The sequence below is a fragment of the Chionomys nivalis genome, chromosome 12 (genome assembly GCF_950005125.1).
Source record: "Chionomys nivalis chromosome 12, mChiNiv1.1, whole genome shotgun sequence".
Classification (NCBI taxonomy): domain Eukaryota; kingdom Metazoa; phylum Chordata; class Mammalia; order Rodentia; family Cricetidae; genus Chionomys; species Chionomys nivalis.
In genome coordinates this window covers 67,836,520-67,855,879 of record NC_080097.1, presented here as the reverse complement: position 1 = coordinate 67,855,879, position 19,360 = coordinate 67,836,520, and the positions used below count along the sequence as shown (strand labels likewise).

General features: G+C 38.9%; 1 protein-coding gene across 1 annotated transcript; it reads right to left on the bottom strand.

The window, feature by feature from the left end:
* Positions 1-3,267: 3,267 nt before the first annotated feature.
* Positions 3,268-19,053, bottom strand: LOC130884721 (ankyrin repeat domain-containing protein 7-like). Its single transcript, XM_057785853.1, has 8 exons — positions 18,800-19,053; positions 15,637-15,754; positions 14,736-14,909; positions 13,312-13,418; positions 10,085-10,146; positions 7,279-7,315; positions 5,557-5,618; positions 3,268-3,278 (listed from the first exon to the last, which is right to left on the bottom strand). Exons 1-8 carry the CDS (start codon positions 19,051-19,053, stop codon positions 3,268-3,270), a joined length of 825 nt encoding a protein of 274 aa, XP_057641836.1.
* Positions 19,054-19,360: the final 307 nt, after the last annotated feature.

Below are 19,360 nucleotides of genomic sequence, written 5' to 3'. Positions count from 1 at the left end.
TCTGGTTCTTGTAATCCAGTTTGCCTTGAACTCACAGATCCGCCTGCCTCTGCTTTCCTGAGTGCTAGGATTAAAAGCATGCACCAAACCCACCTGGATCTATGATGATCCTTTTTATACTCAACGGCCATTACTTCCTTCATAAGTCTTGAGTATTTACAGGGCACTGCAGAGCAATACAGTACCCTCAGCTCTACTCCATCCGAACTACAGCTAAGAGCTCCAAATTTCAGGGCTTCTGGTTGGTAAGCTCTGGACCAACCAGTTTGTTTTTCTAACTTCACCTACCTTGTGATTCACCACAGTTGGGGAACTCATTAAGGGAGCAATTACCTGCAGGACAGAAGCATGTCTATAAGGCAATTCTGAGGTGATCTTTAGCAAAGCCTTGGAGAGTTTTGAACCTTGCCATATTATTCACACTCTTCCCACAGACAACTCAGCCAAACAAATTATTGAAATAGATAATGACTTGAAAATGAATCCTTTTACATATATGTGCAAAATATGGTATAGGCTGTGTATTTCTATATATGTGTGATTTAAGGTACTTACATGCCAGTGTGTAGGTGTGGTGATTGGAAACAGACTTGGGAGTTGACCCTAACCTTAAGCATAGTTTACTAGCTTGGGTCTCTCACTCATGAATGCAAACCTCAGGCAAGCAATCCAGAAAATGTCAGGGGATGCTCTGTCTCCACCTGCAATCTCATCATAAGCTCACCAGAATTTTAGAAGCTCACAAGACCAACAGGCCTCATATAGACCCTGGGAATCATCTCCCATTTTCCCATATGCACAGCCAGCACTTTACCTGCCGAATCAGCTCCACAGACAGGGAGCCCTAATAGCATTCATGCTGTATCAGAGGAATAATCAGTTATTTAAAAATATAGAAATATTCAGCTTTGATTAGCAAATAATCAAGAAGCTGAAACTGCCTTACACAGAGAAAAACATGGTGGCAGCTTCTGAACTTTATATTCTCTACATACTCAATGTATCTTAAAATCCAGACATTCTTACCTGAGTGAGATTTCGTCTTTTATTCTTCGACTAGCTATAAAGTAAGAAAACAAAATATGTTATAATCAATTATAAAACATAAGAGCATCAAATACCAAAGCCAATATTTTTTACTACATATACTTTGTCCCCATTGTGGGACATTTAAAATTTAAAGTGAATATTAATTTATAGACAACAAATATATGGATAACACTTAATTGAGACTTCTTTGTATGTTTCAAATAGAGACAAATTTATCAAAAGTTACACTTATAATAATTTGGTGGACAAAACACCATGATCTTGAGCACTATACGACATCTTAACCAGAATCAGTATCACAAGCTGAAGTGTTAAAGTAGTAGCACAGTGTTGTTGCTGTGGCTTTTGTCTCTGGACTAGTGGTGGTACGAGAATTGTAAGTGAGCATACTCATCCTGTATGGAAGTGAAAAGAGTTTCTCAAAGGTTAGAGTCGACCTTATTCCATTGAAGATGAAAATTCCAGACACAAGGAAGCTAAGTCTATGGTGACTGCCCTCTGCAGCATAGCAAAATGAAAAAAAAAAAAGACAAAAAACCACAAGCAGACCAAGGACAAAGGCTCCTGCAAAGAATTTCAAACTGATAGGTTGGCAAAGCTCCAGAGAGGGGTCAAGGTGTGTACTCTCCTCAAGTGCTTCTGAGGAAGGTACAGAATCTCCTCAGTTCTAGCTTCTGGTCCCACACTAATGGGCAGTGCAAAGAAATTCAGCATCAGTAGCTATCACCTCCAATGGTAAGAGCTATTGCAAAGCCCCCTGCAGTAGTTATGCTCCGTGAACTGTATCTTGAGGGCAAGAAGCCTGGAAGAAACGTGGGGACCAAGTAGCAATTCCATGGTAGTAGTACCTTACAGAAAAAATCAGAGTTCTCACAGACAATGCCTCAAGCTCCCATTGCATGCTAAAAGCCTACCCTCTGAAAAGGAATAAAGCAAATTCTTGTTTATTTTACTCACAGTATATAAACTGTAATATAACTTCCTTGCCATTGCCTATGGCTGAAGCAGAGTGTTGGTCCCACCAACAAATGGGTTATCAATGAGGCTTAGCAGGTGGGAAACCTCCATCAACCCTCTTCCCCACAACGAAAATCCAAGGTGGTGCCTGTTCACCTGCAAGCTCCGTGGAACCCTAAAACACAGTTTGTTCCAATACTGAGGGGCCCCAAGTGCCGGCGAGCTCTGTTGAATTCTGAAACACAGCTTGCTCCAATACTGAGGAGTCCTAAGAGACAGCCACAGCAAGGATTGGACCAAGATGCCAAGACACTGCTGGCCTCATTTGAAGGAAGAGATGGGTAGGTGCCTATGCAAGAATTCCTCCAACATCCTAAAAAACAATATAATAACACCAGAATTCAATGGGCACACTAAAGGAAGACTTGATCATCCTAACCCAGAAGTAGAAGAAAACGACTTGGAATGTAACATTATGAAAATGATGAATACCATTAAAGAGTAAGTGAATAACTCCCTTAAAAAATTGAAGAGAAGACAAAGTTGGAAGAAATTAATAAATCACTCAAAGAAACCCAAAAATACCCATGAAAAAACAATCAAACAAGTGAAAGAAACACTTGAAGACTTGAAGACTGAAATAGATGTAATGAAGAAAACACAAACCAAGGGAACTGTGGATATGGATAATCTGGGTAAATGAACAGGAACTATAGATACAAGTATAACTAATGGAATATAAGAGATGGAAGAAAGAATCTCAGGTGCTGAACATACTATAAAGAAAATACTCATTGGTCAAAGAAAACATTAAATCCAACAAATTCTTAACACAAAACATTCAGGAAATCTGAGCCACCATGAAAAGGCCAAAACTAAGAATAATCAGAGCAGAAGAAGGAGAACTCCAGCTCAAAGGCACAGAAAACATATTCAACAAAATTATAGAAGAAAACTTTCCCAACCTAAAGAAGGATATACCTATGAAGATACAAGAAGTTTACAGAACACCAAATAGACTGTATCAAAAGAGTAGCATCCCCTAGCCATATAATAATCAAAACAAAGAACATACAGAATAATGAAAGAATATTAAAAGGTGCAAAGGAAAACGGTCAAGTAACATATAAAGATAAACCTATCAGAATTACACCTGACTTCTCAATGGAAACCATGAAAGCCAGAAGGTCCTGGATAGATGTGTTGCAGACACTAAGAAACCATGAATGCAAGCCCAAGCTACTATACTCAGCAAAGTTTTCACTCACCATCTATGGAGAAAGCAAGATACTCCATGACAAAAACAGATTTAAACAGTACATATCCAAAAACTCAGCCTTACAGAAAGTACTAGTAGGAAAACTTCAACCCAAGGAAGTTAACTACACCCACAATACCACAGAAATCTGGTAACCCCCCACAAGCATAAACCAAAGAAGGGAAACACCCAAACATCACTGCTGAAAGAGAACCAGAGTTAACAACCACTAGTCAATAATATTGCTTAAATCAATAAACTCTTAAACACAGGCTAAGAGAATGGATATGAAAACAGAATGCAGTCTTTTGCTATTTACAAGAAACACATTTCAAACTCAAAGACAGACTCTACCTCAGAATAAAGGGTTGGGAAAAGGTCTTCCAATCAAATGGACCTAATAAGCAAGAGTGGCTATCGTAATATCGAACAAAATTGATTTCAAACTAAAATCAATCAGAAGAGATGGAGAAGGACACTTTATACTCATGACAGGAACAATTCATCCTGAATATATACGCCCAAATTCAAGAGCACTCATATATGTAAAAGAAACATTACTAAAACTTAAATCATACATCAAACCTCACACACTAATAGTAGGAGATTTCAACACTCCTCTCTCTCCAATGGACAGATCAACCAGACAGAAATTTAAGAGAGAAATAAGAGAACTAACAGATATAAAGAATCACATGGACTTAACAGATATTTATAAAACACTCCACCCCCCAAAAAGAAGAATATAACTTCTCAAAACCTCGTGGAACCTTCTCTAAAATTGATCACATAATCGGTAACAAAGCAATCCCCCATAGATACAAACATTTGGAGTAAACCTCTGTGTCTTATCAGCTCACCATGGAGTAAAGTTAGAACTCAACAACAATACTACTCCCAGAAAGCCTACAAACTCATGGAAACTGAACAGTCAACTACTGAACCACCCCTGTGTTGAAGAAGAAATAAAGAAAGAAATTAAAGTCTTACTTTAATTCAACAAACCTATGAAAATTCATAGCACTACGTGCCCACATAAAGAAAATGGAGAAACTTCACATTAGTGACACAACAACACACCTGAAAGCTCTAGAAAAATAGAAGCAGACTCACCCAGAAGGAGAAGAAGACAGGAAATAATCAAACAGAGGGCTGAAACCAACAAAATAGAAGCACAGAAAACAATACAAAGAATCAATCACACAAAGAGCTGGTTCTTTGAAAAAAATCAACAAGATTGACAAACCGTTATCCAAACTAATCAAAAGGTGGAGAGAGATCACCCAAATTAACAAACTCAGAAATGAAAAGAAGGACATAACAACAGACATTGAGGAAATTCAGAGAATACTACACAATATTGGAAAATGTAAAAGAAATGAACAATTTTTTAGATAGATACCATATACTCAACGCCCCAATCAGTGCTGTCGACTGTAGAATGATGCACTTTTCTCAGTCTTCCTCCTATTGTGGCAAATTGCTCTGGAAATTATGTCTATCAGCATATAAACCAAGTATCATCATATCTTAAACTAAATAATAAAACCAAATAAAAAGGTGCTGGCGGTATAATCAGTAGGGCGTTCGCTACCAGAGAATGCTTATAACAGCAGTGTTCAATCCCTCGAACTGCCTACAGGACTCAAAGTCCATTCATTTCTTTAAAATGTTGATCAAGCCTGTTATTTTACAGGACAAGATTTTTGTCAAGATATATTCAGATTAAACAGCAGATAATTAAACAGCAGATAATTAAGGATAAACATAATACCATATGTGAATTGTCTAATATGTCTAAATTGAGAAATTATAGAAAGAAACCCAGAAAACTTATTAGCATTTATTCCTCATAAAACTTAAAGTAATTGAATACTTTAATCAATCATGATCATCTTATTGACATTGACATTGGTGTATATAATAATATGTAGCATAAACACAATGTGGTTTTAATAAAAAATTCATTTATAACAAGTCCACTTGCTGTTACATGACCGTAGAGGACACATACTGTGGATTAGTTAGAGATCTTTTTATTTATACAAAGATATCATTTACATCAGAGGCTCACATTAAATAAACAAACATGTTTCAGATGATATAGTTTGAGACTGACAATTTCTCAGAAACTATTTCTTTAATAATTCTGAATCCCCAAAACATTTGAAGACAAATCAAAAGAAGATAGAATTACATTTCTTTATTATTTCTTCTGTTCATATTTTGAAAAAACCAAACTCTTTTTGAAATTAGGGAGGTGGTAGTAAAGTATTCACCATCACTCTTACCTCTCTTAATCACGAAAGACTTCTTCGATAGGGATTTTAGCTGTCTTGCTGGTCTTACTGCACTGTGGCATATTTTAAAAAGTAATATTTTAATATTCATATATAAACATTTTCCAAATGTTTTCCTAAAATACATTAGAGATTTACCATCAGCCATTAAATTGTCCTTCAATCAGTTGATTAGGTTTGGTGACAATTTCCTTAAAACTTTTTCTCATGTGGAAATAAGAATTTAGTCCACTAAAAGCATAGAAGGACACACACATACACACACACACACACACACGAAGAAAGACACTAGTTTCTCTCCAGCACATTTTTAATGCTGTAGTAACTGATGGTCACTCTTGTGCTCAATGTAATTAGTGCCCTGATTCCACTTGTGATGTCATCGTCTGCTCCTAGAGCATCACAGAACCCCTCCCTCTCAGGTTACTTTGTGGGCTCTCGATGCATGTGATGCTATCTCTCACAAGGTTTTTTGTGGACCATACACTAGATTCCTGCTTCTGCTAGCACTCTGACAAGATACCATGGCCTAGGATGTGCTCAAGCTGTCCCTTAATAGTCCACTAATGAGTGGACTTGAAACCACAATCGGCCTGTGTCTATGCCAAATGAGCATTGCTATTAACTTAACGAGATAAAAATATGAACAAACAGCAATAAAACTCAGTGGATAATTTCAGGTTATTAACTTGAGACAGTTTAGAATTCCTAGTAGAAAGGAACATGGTTTTTACAAGGTGTGGCTTTGAACAGTTGTAGCTACTATAAAGTATGAATCTGCACTTTGGCCATTAACTGTGATGCATTTTGGACCTTTTAACTTGGAGTAATTTATTAATAAATCATTCATTAGTAATAAGGAATTTACTAATGTGTATCAAATGTTTTATGATACATGTTTCCACAAATGATAACACAATTGTCCTCTATTATGGCAGTAATCAATTAAGATGAGCACAGAACTAGCTTGACATACCACCTTTAATTTTCTGCCAAATCACTGTCTGAGATAGCAGATCACTGACAGAAGGGGCCTTCTACTCTATGTTCATGTCCTACTGATGGGGAAGACCAAGCCCACTTTTAAAGACACATAAAGAGTAAACATGCCACAGTTTGGCTCTCTACATTCAGATGATCTACTGAGATCCAGAGACTTCATTACTGTAGGAAACAGCTCACAGGAATGGACAAGTGATGGATGGAGCACTGTGGTAGGAGGAAGGCATGGGATCTTCCACCATCTATGAAAGGGTCCTACACAGAACAAACGGGCATCTGCATGTGGAGATGGTGTCAAAGGAGGCAAACAATTTGTTGATTTCTTGTAACACTCTGTGATAATGCAGACTGATTCCAAATTCTGTCAGCTCTCAGAAAGACAAATGTGATGAAGATCTAGTTTTCTAGCTGATTTCTGGAAGTTTTGAAAGGCAAGGAGGGTCAGATGGACATTGTGTGAGTGGTAAACATTAGGAAGCTCATTTTCCAAAACACAGAATTGGTACTTGGGAAATGATGGTTGAGTATAAACCTCATGCCCATGATCTAAAAACAATAAATTTTCAGTCTAAAAATACATTGATAATACTGTGGGGATTGTAAGACAACACAAAATTTGAGTGTATAAATCTGTATCTATCTGAGAATACAACCAATAATTAGCTTGTTATCTTCGAATTTCCTTAGTCTTTATATATTGTTAGACCTTACCTGCAAGAAGGCATTATGTCAGAGCTGAAATTTTCTTCTGAAAAAATCAAAATTAATTTATTACAATGCTAGAGAAATATAACATATAAAATTATTAGAAGCATAGTATAATTTTTGAAATGAATCTAGATTATTCTAGAATAAATATTCTTTTGTAAGAAATTTCTTCATGTGGAATTCATTCATTTTCTTTATATTTCAAATCAAAGAAGACTTAAATTTAACAAGCATAATATTAAAGGTAAACACCCACCTATAAACAATTGAGATGATCCTAAATGATCTCTCTCAGACAGATAGAGAGCAGCATCCTTACCAGTATAAGCATCAATTGACTGTGTCACAAAATAGCTTCTGTGGTTCTTGTTTGACTTTGGGATAATGACACTTGAGAAAATTTCTAGAGTCTAGATGGTGGCACACAACTTTAATCCCAGCACATGGGTGGCAAAGGCAGGTGGATCCCTGTGATTCCCAAGACAGCCAGAACTACGTAACAATGAGACTGTATCTCTCAAACAAAACAACAGATTCGAAATGGAAAAAAAAATCCATGAGCCTACACACATTTTTGTTCTTCAGGGAAACAAAGAATCTTGTTCAGCTTTGTAGTTAAAATTGTTCATTTTATGGTGCAAATTGCTATCACTGTGACTAGATGTATGACTTCTGTATTTTGTATCAGGGTATAACCTAACAGAAAGAAAGAGAAGAGGGGCAAAGACTTTTACATAACAGCTCAAGGGAGTGCAACAGGCTTCCTCTCCTCATCCCCATTGAGGGAAGAAGTTCCTTAGTTCTATCTGTGTTCCCAGCCTTATATGCAGCTTAAAGGATGCTCATGAAAGCAGGCATCATCTCCCCTGAAATGAATTATTGGAAAGATCTCTCCCTTGGTAGTAATAACCCCGAGCTCTACCTAAGGTGAGAGATCAGCAGAGAAGCAGCTGTGAGACTGGAGCAGCAAATTCCATGGGCTTCCTTCTGACATAGGATCATTGTACGTGTTTACGTATGTAAACAATAAACTCACTCAATCCTTCCCTAGACACTTGCAGCTTGCTTTTAGAAATAAACATTTGAGTTGGGCAGTGATGGTGCACCCCTTTAATCCGAGCACTTGATACCAGAGACATGCAGATATCTGTAATTTCAAGCCTAGTCTTGTCTACAGAATGAATTTCAGGTTAGGCTCAAAGTCAACACACAGGAAAACCATGTCTCACAAAACCAAAATAAACATAAGAAAACAAAAATGAAATGAAACCTTCGTTCATTTTTTTTTTTGTCTTGATTAAAATCAGAGCCGGGCGGTGGGTGGCGCACGCCTTTAATCCCAGCACTTGGGAGGCAGAGGCAGATGGATCTCTGTGAGTTCGAGACCAGCCTGGTCTACAAGAGCTAGTTCCAGGACAGGCTCCAAAAAACCACAGAGAAACCCTGTCTCGGAAAACCAAAAATAAAAAAAATAAATAAATAAAAAATAAGGTCAGAGAAACTTAATGTGCTTTCATAGCATTCCCCACGACTCAGGAAGTTCATTTGAGCCACCAACTAGTGGACTGGGATTGCGGCTCAGTAGGAAAGCCTATGCTTATTATGCAGGAGGCCTCAGTCAGTTCTCACCACCACAAATGCCATGAACAGCAAACTTCATAATAAAGTGACACAACGCTGTCTCCATTACAATAATATTGACTCTCTTCATCTTACCTCTTGAGGGAACAGGGTTTTGGATTCACTACCTAGAGTGGTTGCCACTGGCAACTTAGGTATAAAAGGCACTGTGGTGACAGTTGCTGAAAGTAAACACTACGTGGTGTTCCTGCCCCTGCCACAAAGTCTCTCCAGACTCAGTGGAGAAGCAGACAATTCTATGAAATACGGAATGATGTCATTTTATACACTCTGCCTTTGTTCCAATGTTTATTCCTGAATCATGCTTTGCAGCATAGAAATGATATTCACCCTTACCATGTTCTATTTCAGAAAACCTAAAGAGAAAAGTACTGAAGGTAGGGATAATGGGTAGGGTGCTTGCCTAGAATGCTCCAAAAGCCTTGTGCTCAACATCTAGCACTTTAGAAAACCAAACCAAAACAAAAAAGAAGGAAAGAAGAGAAGGAAGGAAGGAAGGAAGGAAGGAAGGAAGGAAGGAAGGAAGGAAGAAGAAAGAAAAAGAAAAGGAAAACATGGAAGGATTGATAAGTCTTCATGACTCAATACATTCATTATGGAATGAAACTTTCACCCTAAAATGGGAGATTTCTAAAGAAAACAAGTATCCAGTAGGAAAAAACTGTCCAAATTGAGAAACTGCACAGACATTAAAGAGGTCAGAAGATTTTAATTATATCATAAGGTAGGAAATTATTTAATGAAAGTTCTTGATTACTGAGGTTGGTTTGTGACATAATTACATTCTAGTGACACCTACCTGTGTATTGTTATGCAGTACAAAATACAAGGCTTTTGTCATAAAACTCAAGGAGAATATGTATTTCTAATAATCCTATTTGCTGCAATGTGACTATGGAGGACACATGTGCGTAAAGTTGATTTCTCCTTTATTCAAAGGCAGTACAGATATCAGCATTAATATAAAATAAGCAGTGTTTTGACAATATATTTTCACAGTTGAAAGTTCTTTGAAATAATTTCTTAATTAATTCTGACTTTTCAGAATATTTGAAAACTACAGAACTGCATTTATACTTGATTTCCTTAACTCCTTTTTGGGGATCTAAAATCTTCACTCTTCCTTATTTTCTTTAGGGAAGGTAGGAGCAGTTGGAGTCGTTCTTACCTTGGTTGAAGTTGGCACACCTTTTCGTTGATTGTTCTGATTCTACTGCAGCTGCTCCTCCACTGTGACATATGTTTAAAAGTGATCATCATTTAACTATTCATAGAAAAACACTTAGCATGTTTTCTAAATTCTTTATTTTTGAGTCCCTAATATATCTTACTTTAGATATTTACAAATAATTTTTTGAAACAGGATCTCATTATGCAGTCCAGCTGACTTTAATCCCACTATATGCATCATGTTGGTCTTGAAATCAAGGAGATCTCTGTGCCTCCTCTTTTCCAAGTTTTGGGATTAAAGGCATGGGCAACAAGGCCCAGCCTAAGAACTCTAAATTCATTCTTCAACAGTTGGTGATTATTAATGACTGCTGTCCTTCCCACCTTCCCTCACAGAGAAGAAACAGTGAAGATTTAGCTCTTGATTAAAACACACACAAACACGAATGATGGCAGTGCTTTTTCCATATGATTTGCTTTGAATGTTCCAGTAACCTTGTATTTATATGCTTGTGGAGTCAGTGTTCCTGTTCCACTCATCTGCCTGCATGTCCCTATGGCCCCACAGTCCTATCTGTCAGAACTCTTTGGAGGCATTTTGTTGAGTACTATGCTTTCAATGGTCAGTATATGAAAAGGTTTTTTTTTTTTTTTGCTTCTAAGCATCCTTCTGCCTGCATTCTCAGAAGCCATGACAGTTGTGGTACCTTCAAATTGTTTTAACAGTTCTTTCATGTGTGAATGCTGAAACCACCGCCTGGCCGTTTCACTGTTTCTTTGTTCATAAGCCTTTTTGTGTAATCCTGAGTCTTTGTAACTCACAACCAGCTTCAAAACTCAAGGAAAGCAACACTCCTTTGTCAGCTATATTCTTCCCAGGTCGGAGCTAAGACTGCTGTACTATTGCCAGGATACTCTGGACCAGCAGATTTATTTTCCTAGTTTCTGCTTTGGCTGTCATCACGGTCTTGGAGGTTGTCAGAGGACTTTTCACCTGCGGTGTGAACCTTGTCCAAAATAGCACTGCTACTGAAGTGATCTCCAGCAAACTAGGAAAACCTTCCACCTTGACCACTATTTTCAATGTCTTTTTAGCAGATAATGATCCCCAGTCTTATTAGACCAACCATCTAAACTTACTTTTTGATCTTCATATTTGATATGCATTCCTGTTCACATCTGCCTATGCATTTGTGTCTGTTGATCCTAGTGCATGTTTTTTAGGTCAGAGGACATCCTTGACTGTCAGTCCTTGCCTCCTAACTTAGTTTAGAGGCAGAGTTTCTTGTTGTTAACAGCTGTAAAAAGCAGACTATCTAAAGTCTAACTTTCCAGACAGTCTCCTGTCTCCATCTCCCATGTCCCTCGAGGTTTCCTGAGGTTGAAGATGCATACAGGCACATGAGGCTCTTTCTGTTTGCTGAGGAGTTGAACTCTGAAATCTTGGGTTTGTGTGATAAGTACTTTATTCCTGAGACATGTTCCTAGTCATGAATTCCTAAAACTGTGCTATTCCATGTCAAAATCACAAGCATACTTTATTTGCTTCAAAAGTATCAGCTTTACAAATTTCTGTCTATCGTGTATTAAAGGAAGAATAAATGACCTCAAATGATTCTTCTTAGAGGGGAAAACAGGCCCTCTAACTGGATTAGAGGAATAAATTGAAAGTGCTCTGCACTCAGAAGCCTTAATTCCATCATTAATAGCAATACACTTACAATCACCTCTTTAATTTAGGCTCAAAGTCTTCTTTTAAAAATTGAATGTTTTAGAACCAGATAGATGTCTCAGTGGGTATACATAATTGTCATAATAGCCCAAATTTGAATACCTAGAATTCAACAAAAAGTCAGACACTGTGTAATGTATCTATAATCCCAGCACTTTTATAGTACAAAGGAAGTGGAGGTAGTAAGATACCAAAGAGGCTTCCTAGCCTGCTTACCTGGAGTAAGTGGCCAAGTGCCAAACAAAAATAGAAAAAAATGCCTCAAATAAGATGGAAAGCAAAGCCATCACACAGTGCTTTACTGTGTCTTGGTTGGGAATATCAGTGCATGCGTGTCCTCTGACACAAAAACAAGTACATGAAGATGAGGGATGCTAAACCATGTTTAGAATATATGGTATGTGCAATGTATATTTTCAATAAAAATACACAACACACAGGCTTTACTTTTTAATTCATCTGACTTTAAACTTGCATGTATGAACAAAAAGGTAATCATTTGATTTTTAATGCTGAACTCATCTTAAATACCAAGTATCCTGTTTAGAGCTGCTATTTCTGTGATAGAACACCATGACCAAAATGAACTTGGGGACCAAAGGATTCATTTGGCTTATATGTCTACATCACAGTCCATCATTAAAGGAAGTTAGGGCAGGAACTCAAACAGGGAAGGAAGCTGGAGGCAGGAGCTTACAGAGGCCATGGATGGGAGTTGCTTACTGGCTTGCTCATTCTGCTTTCTTATAGAACTCAGGGCCATGAGCCCTGGAACAGCGCCTCCCATGATGTGTTGGGCCCTTATCCATCAATCACTAATTAAGAAAATGCCTTACAACCAGATCTTATGGATGCATTTTCTCAATGGAGTCTTAGTTCTTTGTACTCATTTTGGACAAGTGTCCCTATCCAGATTAGCTGTTTCAGGAGTTTGGGGGTATTGATTCACATCTGACTAACACAGTGTCAAGATATTTCAGACAGTAGAGGGGAAAAAATAATAGCTTCTGGTAATATCATCTAATCGATGGATACCCTAATCTATTTGCTTATTTAAAATTCACTTCAAGTACAGTGAGTGATCAAGGAGACAACATGACTTGAAAAAAAATTAAGTTGAACATATATAAGAAGAAAATATATAAGGAACAGGCTAAAAATAATAAAACTATACACTTCAGTGTTGAAAATAAAGTTGACACTTTTCAAAATAAACAACATTAATGTGAAGTTGCCTTAACAAGTAGAAAATTGCCAATCATATCAGATTAGAAATGACAACTTGTTTTGAAATGGGAAGCTCAGCCCTGGTACACACTGATCCTTTGATTATGTTGGAACAGTCTCTTTTCCAGCTCACACTCCCTGTGAGATAGTTTTTCTCAATATGTACTTATGAGTTGAAGCCATATTCCCTCTAGCATTTTAGTGTTCATTACTTAAGCAATGGCACCCTCAAGACCGGCACTAAGATTGTAAAAAAGAAACGGTACCTATTTGGTGTAAGCTCCGGAGGTGCATCTGCACCTTTCTCAATTAAAAACTGCGCCATTTCAAGTTGATTTTCAAATAAAGCGAGTTTATAGGGTGTCAACCCATACTGTAAAGGAAAATTTCATTTTATAAATTGACATGCTTCTCAAATGAAAAATGTATCACAGATTTTGTAAACAAAATGAGTCACAAAAGGATAGATTTTCCTTCAGCCCGTGCTGCAGATTCACACACACACAGGGCTTCCCTTTCCTTTGAAACATCTTCCCCTTCCAACAATGCCCGTGAACACCACTATTTCCAGGACTTCCCACAAACGCTTGCTGGTTCCATGTTTCTTAGCTCCATGGAGATGTGCCTCCATTGCCCCAATCCTAAAACGTGGAGTTAGATTTGGTATGCCTCTGTTAAATGAGTGAACTCAAGTGGCATCTCTGGAGCAGTTTCTCAACCTTTTTTTCAAAACTATTTTCCCTAACCTAAAATTTTTCTCCCAAATCAAACATCGTTTCATGTTGTAGTGGTCCAAAAGATGCTGGAGGAAGACCTCAGACTCAAATGGTATGTAAACACAAAGAGTGCTTTTTCTTCAGAAACAGCCCACATGTAACAGTCCATCACCCATATAAAGTGATAATGAGGACCACGGACAAGACATACAGGCCCTTTTAAAGTGGACATGGGGAATTCTATCTTTTTAATATTTTAAATATTTTTTCAATAATTGGGCACATGTTGATTGGACAGGACTAGTAACAGTTTCATCCATTGTGGGATTTTTCTGTCACATGTGGTCAGTAGCAGCCAGATCCTGCAACTCTGGTCTCCCTGCCTTATAAGGCCAGGTTTGAAATTGTTTAGCCAATTGGCTAAACTTGATTGGGGAACGTCCTGGATTCAGGCTTAAGTCATTAATTACAATGGAGTTGCTCCTTGTCTAAGATAGAGTCACATTTTGGCCCCTTTGTTATGTACATATAAAATCTGAAAAAGTTAAGTGAAAGTATCTTCTCAGCATGTTTTCTTCAATGATAAAATTTCCACATTTACCTGTGCCTGTGACCTTCCCACTCTAGCCTCACCTCTGAGGGAGAAGACACATCAGTAACTTCTTAATTGCAATAGATTTCTGTGTTTTCTACAGACATTTATCTTAAAATTACTTTTTCCTATTGTTTGTGTGTATGTGAAGTATGTGTGGGCCCAAGTCCTCTACTTGTTGAATTTTAAAGTAAAGGCCAAGTCTGAAACAAAATGTGCTGTGCTGAGTTCCTTTAAGTTACCTACAGACTATGAAAAACAGATTTGGAAAAAATGCTTTACTCTGAACAGATTCAGTGAGACTGCTTGACTTCAGAAGGTGGAAAGTGATCTGAGTGTCATTGCTGGAAGTACATTGTGAATGAAGTTGAATGATTCTTACCTCTGTTTCAGCTTTAAGATCTACATTATACTCCAGCAGTTTGCTGACAACTGTTATGTTCCCTCTGCAAATGGCGTGGTGGAGGGCAGCATCGCCATTGGCATCTACAATGTGGGGATCAGCACCGTGCATGAGTAGTATAGAGATGCACTCTATATTGTCCCGTTGGGTGGCCTGTGGGTATTGTATAAAGAAAGAGACACTGAAATCAAGAACCTGAATAAGCATTCCAACAATTCCATCGAATAGTTACCCTTGGATCAGACCAATTGTTTAGGTTATGCATATTATCCCTCTCTTTTTGAGAGAAGGTCCTCAAGTAACCAGACTTTCCTAAATTCATAACCTCCCCACCAAAGTTTTCCAAGTGGTAGAGTTTCAGAGGTGTGCCAGCACACCTAGATATTAAAGCAGTTCACTAGCACTGTTTGGCCATTGTTGTAGTGGGGGAGGTTGCTTGTTCATTTGCTTGTTTTCATAACTTCACACTGGTTGAAGACACCTGGAAAGAAGGAACGTCACTTGAAGAATTGCCTCCACCAGACTGGACTCTGGGAAGCCTGTATAGTATTTTCTTGATTGAGGTTGATATGGGAAGGCACAGCTTCCTAGGGGTGGTGGCATGACTGGGAAGGTTGTCCTGAGTAGTATAAGAAATCTGAGCAAGCCTTGGAAAAAGCCACGGAAAAGCATCATTCCCCCATGACCTCTGCTTCATTTCCTGCCTCAGGTCCTGATTGAACTCCTGACCTGGTTTTCCTTCATGACGGACTGTGATGTGGAATTGTAAGCCAAATAAACCTTTTCTTTCCTGAGATGGTTTTGGCCAGTGTTTCATCACAGCAACCAAACAAGGATAAATTCTATTCCATTTTATACCAAAAGGTTTTGCGATAGCTACCTTTATCAAGGGTGTGCAGCCTTCATCATCCTTCATATTAATATCGGTACAGTCGTTGGACGATAGCAATGTTACTACATTAGGATGATTATGGGCAGAGGCGTAGTGCAGTGCACTCCTACAAATTGAGAGGACATTTTAGGAAATTACAGATTATTATGTAAAGGCACACTCAAGTAGACACCAAAGTGCATTTCCTTCTGATATAAGCGAAGAAACGAAAATTTTCTCATTTACTTATTTCTCTACTCAGGTCTTTACTTCTGTGCTAGGCATATAGTGCATGGCTGTAACAGTCAAGGTGAGTGCTCTATCACAAGCTTCATCCTTCCTCAGAGCAGCCTCTCTGGATAACAGGAGAATGCCCAGTAGATTGAACTCAGATTGGATTTGAATCCTACTCTAATCACTGAGTGTTACTAGTTACAACAGAGACTTCCTATGAGCTCCACAAATCAATCTCTCCATCTGTAGAATGGGGATTCAACACTGCAGCTCTCTTACACAGTGCTGCTGTGACGCTTCAAATCACATCTTCAAGAGCACGTACAAATGCTTCCAGCACCTGACAGCTCAGTGTTTGCTGGATACAATTACAATTTGTTCCTAATTATAACAAACACTATATTTCAATGAAGAGAAATAGCAGAATTATACCTACCGCAGATGGGAAAGTTTTTACTCAAATATCTTTACAATATTTTAAAACTATATTCCCTAAGCTAGCCTTGAACTTGGCAATCCTCCCAGTAGGTAGGAATGCAGGCAGTTCCACTGCATCCACCTTACTCTTTATTTCATACTTTAGCATCGCTGATGTCTGCCACTTATAAGTCATGATATTTTATGACTATAGTTGGCAATGTTTTTTACTTTGCTACCATACAAAATAAAAGGTCACCATGCAGTCCACTGTGCCTTACATCCAATGAAATATGACACAATCCACAGGCCCATGACACCTCTGAAGGTCACAAGTATCTATGTAAATTTCAACTCTTAAGACTATGAAATGTAAACATATTCAGAATAACAATAACAACAAACAAAAATCTAAATTTTCATTCATCTATACTTTAATTTTTTTCATTTCTCAATGCCCAGAATTAATGTTTCTATATTTGCTGCCAACAGGGATACAGCATAGTCCTCACACAATAGACAGAATATCCATGTTAATATAGACACCAGGTGGTAGCAAATGGCTTTGCCTTATACCTCCATGAATTAGCACCAAAACTGAGCAAATATATCCAAGGAGATAACCTATGGTATCATAGCTCCCTTGCTTTGATTTTCAAAAAGCTTAAAGACAAAAAAAACTAGGGATTCAATTGAGCATCATTCATTGTTTTCAATGTTTAAATTTATAGAATGTCAGAAAAGCTGACTGGACAGAGAAGTGTAATATTTCAAGAATGAGAGGGTCTTGAGAGCTAGTATATTTGTATGCTGTACAGTAGATACCTAAGTTACGTGCAGGGAATAAGTGGATTGGCAGAATGGATAAATACAGCTGGAAAATCCAGTGTTTTTAAAGAATACACTTATTAAGCAAAAATACTTTGAAACAATAATTTACTGTTCTATTATTTGTATGAAGCTTTAATTTGGAAGACTGAATATCTATAGACTAAATAACCTCACAATTGCAGACATGATCAAGAAGCATGTGCACTATGGAGAATCTACTGTTGAGGGTCATTGTTTCCTGCCTATAATCTAGTGAGAAACAGGAAACAAGCACTAAAAAGGAGGGCCTCAGTGATTGTTACAACTCAGTTGGGAAATCACTCACCCTGCAAGCCTGAGACCCCAACTTCAGAACCCCCAGCACCTTGAGAAACTGGTGCTGGAGATGTGGATACAGGAGGATCCCCAAATCTTGCTTGCCAGCAAGTCTAGGTCAATCAGTATACTCCAAGACAATCAGTCAAACACAGTGTGGATTTAGGTGAGAGAATCTGTCTAAAAAGTTGAGGTGGTGGACCCACAGGCTGGTTCATGAGGTGAGGGCACCTACTGGCAGAGCCAATGGCCTATGTTCAATCCCCAGAATCCACAATGTGGCAGAACACAGCAGTCAATAGTTTTCTTCTGACCTTCACACACTTACTTGGCATGTGTGAGGCACAGGTGCAAACACACATGTAATTTTTTTAATGAGATGAAAAGAAAGTTTCAAAGAGAATGTCAACCGTTAGCCTTCATGTATGTACCAAAACCACACAACATGTATATAAGGGGCCGGGGGACAGAATTATAGTTCAAGTTGAAACTTCCTTATGAAATCCCTCAGCAAGCATGAATCAGAGATAAGATTTCTTGGAAATTCTTTCTTTTTTTTTTGGTTTTTCGAGACAGGGTTTCTCTGTGGTTTTGGAGCCTATCCTGGAACTAGCTCTTGTAGACCAGGCTGGTCTTGAACTCACAGAGATCCGTCCGCCTATGCCTCCCGAGTGCTGGGATTAAAGGCGTGCGCCACCACCGCCCGGCTCTTGGAAATTCTTTATGGAGTTTTTTGGCTTTGAGTTGGCTTTTTATGTGAAAATTTATCTTATGATACAATTTTCTTTGTTGTATATAACATAGCATTAAAAACATATACATTAAAGGGCTGGAGAGATGGCTTGGCATTTACAAGCTCTAGTTTTTCCTGCAGAGGACCTGGGTTTGATTCCTAGCACCCACACAGGAGATCACAACTGTCCATGACTCCAGTTCCAGGAGATCCAACACCCTCTTCCTATGATTGTGTGGTACACTGAAAATACGTGCAGTCAACACACTCAAACCTCAAAAATTTTAAGTGTACACATAAAAAGATGTATGTGGTTTTCTTAGCTAAATTCCTTTAAAGCCCTCAATAAAGTGCTTTAAAAGAGACAATATAAAGGGATTTGTAAACTAACTGAAGTTCTTTGTTTTGCTTCTCTTAAAGAAAGCCTCAGAGCTGCCCTTCCAAGGTGTGCAGGTTTCAGGTGCCTAGGAGCCTAAAGCAGGTACACACCCAGAGGTCTCCATGAAAGAAGAGCCTTATGCATGACATCTGCCCCCCCCCACAGGCTGCAGATCTGGAAGGTATGTTTCTCCATGGTAGACCCTGACTGTCCCCAACAGTTTCTGCCCCTCCTGCCCCTCGCCCCTCCTCAGGCCCAATTACCTGCCCCTCCTGTCGCATTCGTTAACATGGTGTTCACTGGCATTGATCAATCTTTCGACTAAAGCCACATCACCCACACTGGCCGCCCTTTGGAACCGCCCCACAGGATCGTACCCAATAAGGTACAAGGGAAATCGCTGCTGTCTTCGGCCCAAGCACCCACAACCCCGGCATGCAGACCACAGGCGGGTATACCAGCGAGTCCTCTGAGGGGCCCGAATGGTGAGGGCATCATACTCGAAGTCCTCCTGCATATTAAGGCTGAAGGCTCCACAGGCCGTCCCAGCCCTCCTGGCCCTCTTGGCCCTCCTGACAACCCCGCACGCCCCCCCCCCCTGCTCTCCTGGCTCTCCTGGCCCTCCCGGCCCTCCCGGCCCTCCCGCCCCTCCCTGCCTTCCCCTTTAGCCACCCGCACCCTCCCAAACCCAACAAGTAAATGTTCAAAATCTAGTTAGTACGCCCCACTGAACCAAATAAGCGTCCCGCTTGGGCAGATCCTTGGTTCAGTGTGAGCTGAATTCTGCTTCACTCTTAGCAACACAGTTCCAGGGGCATAGTGAT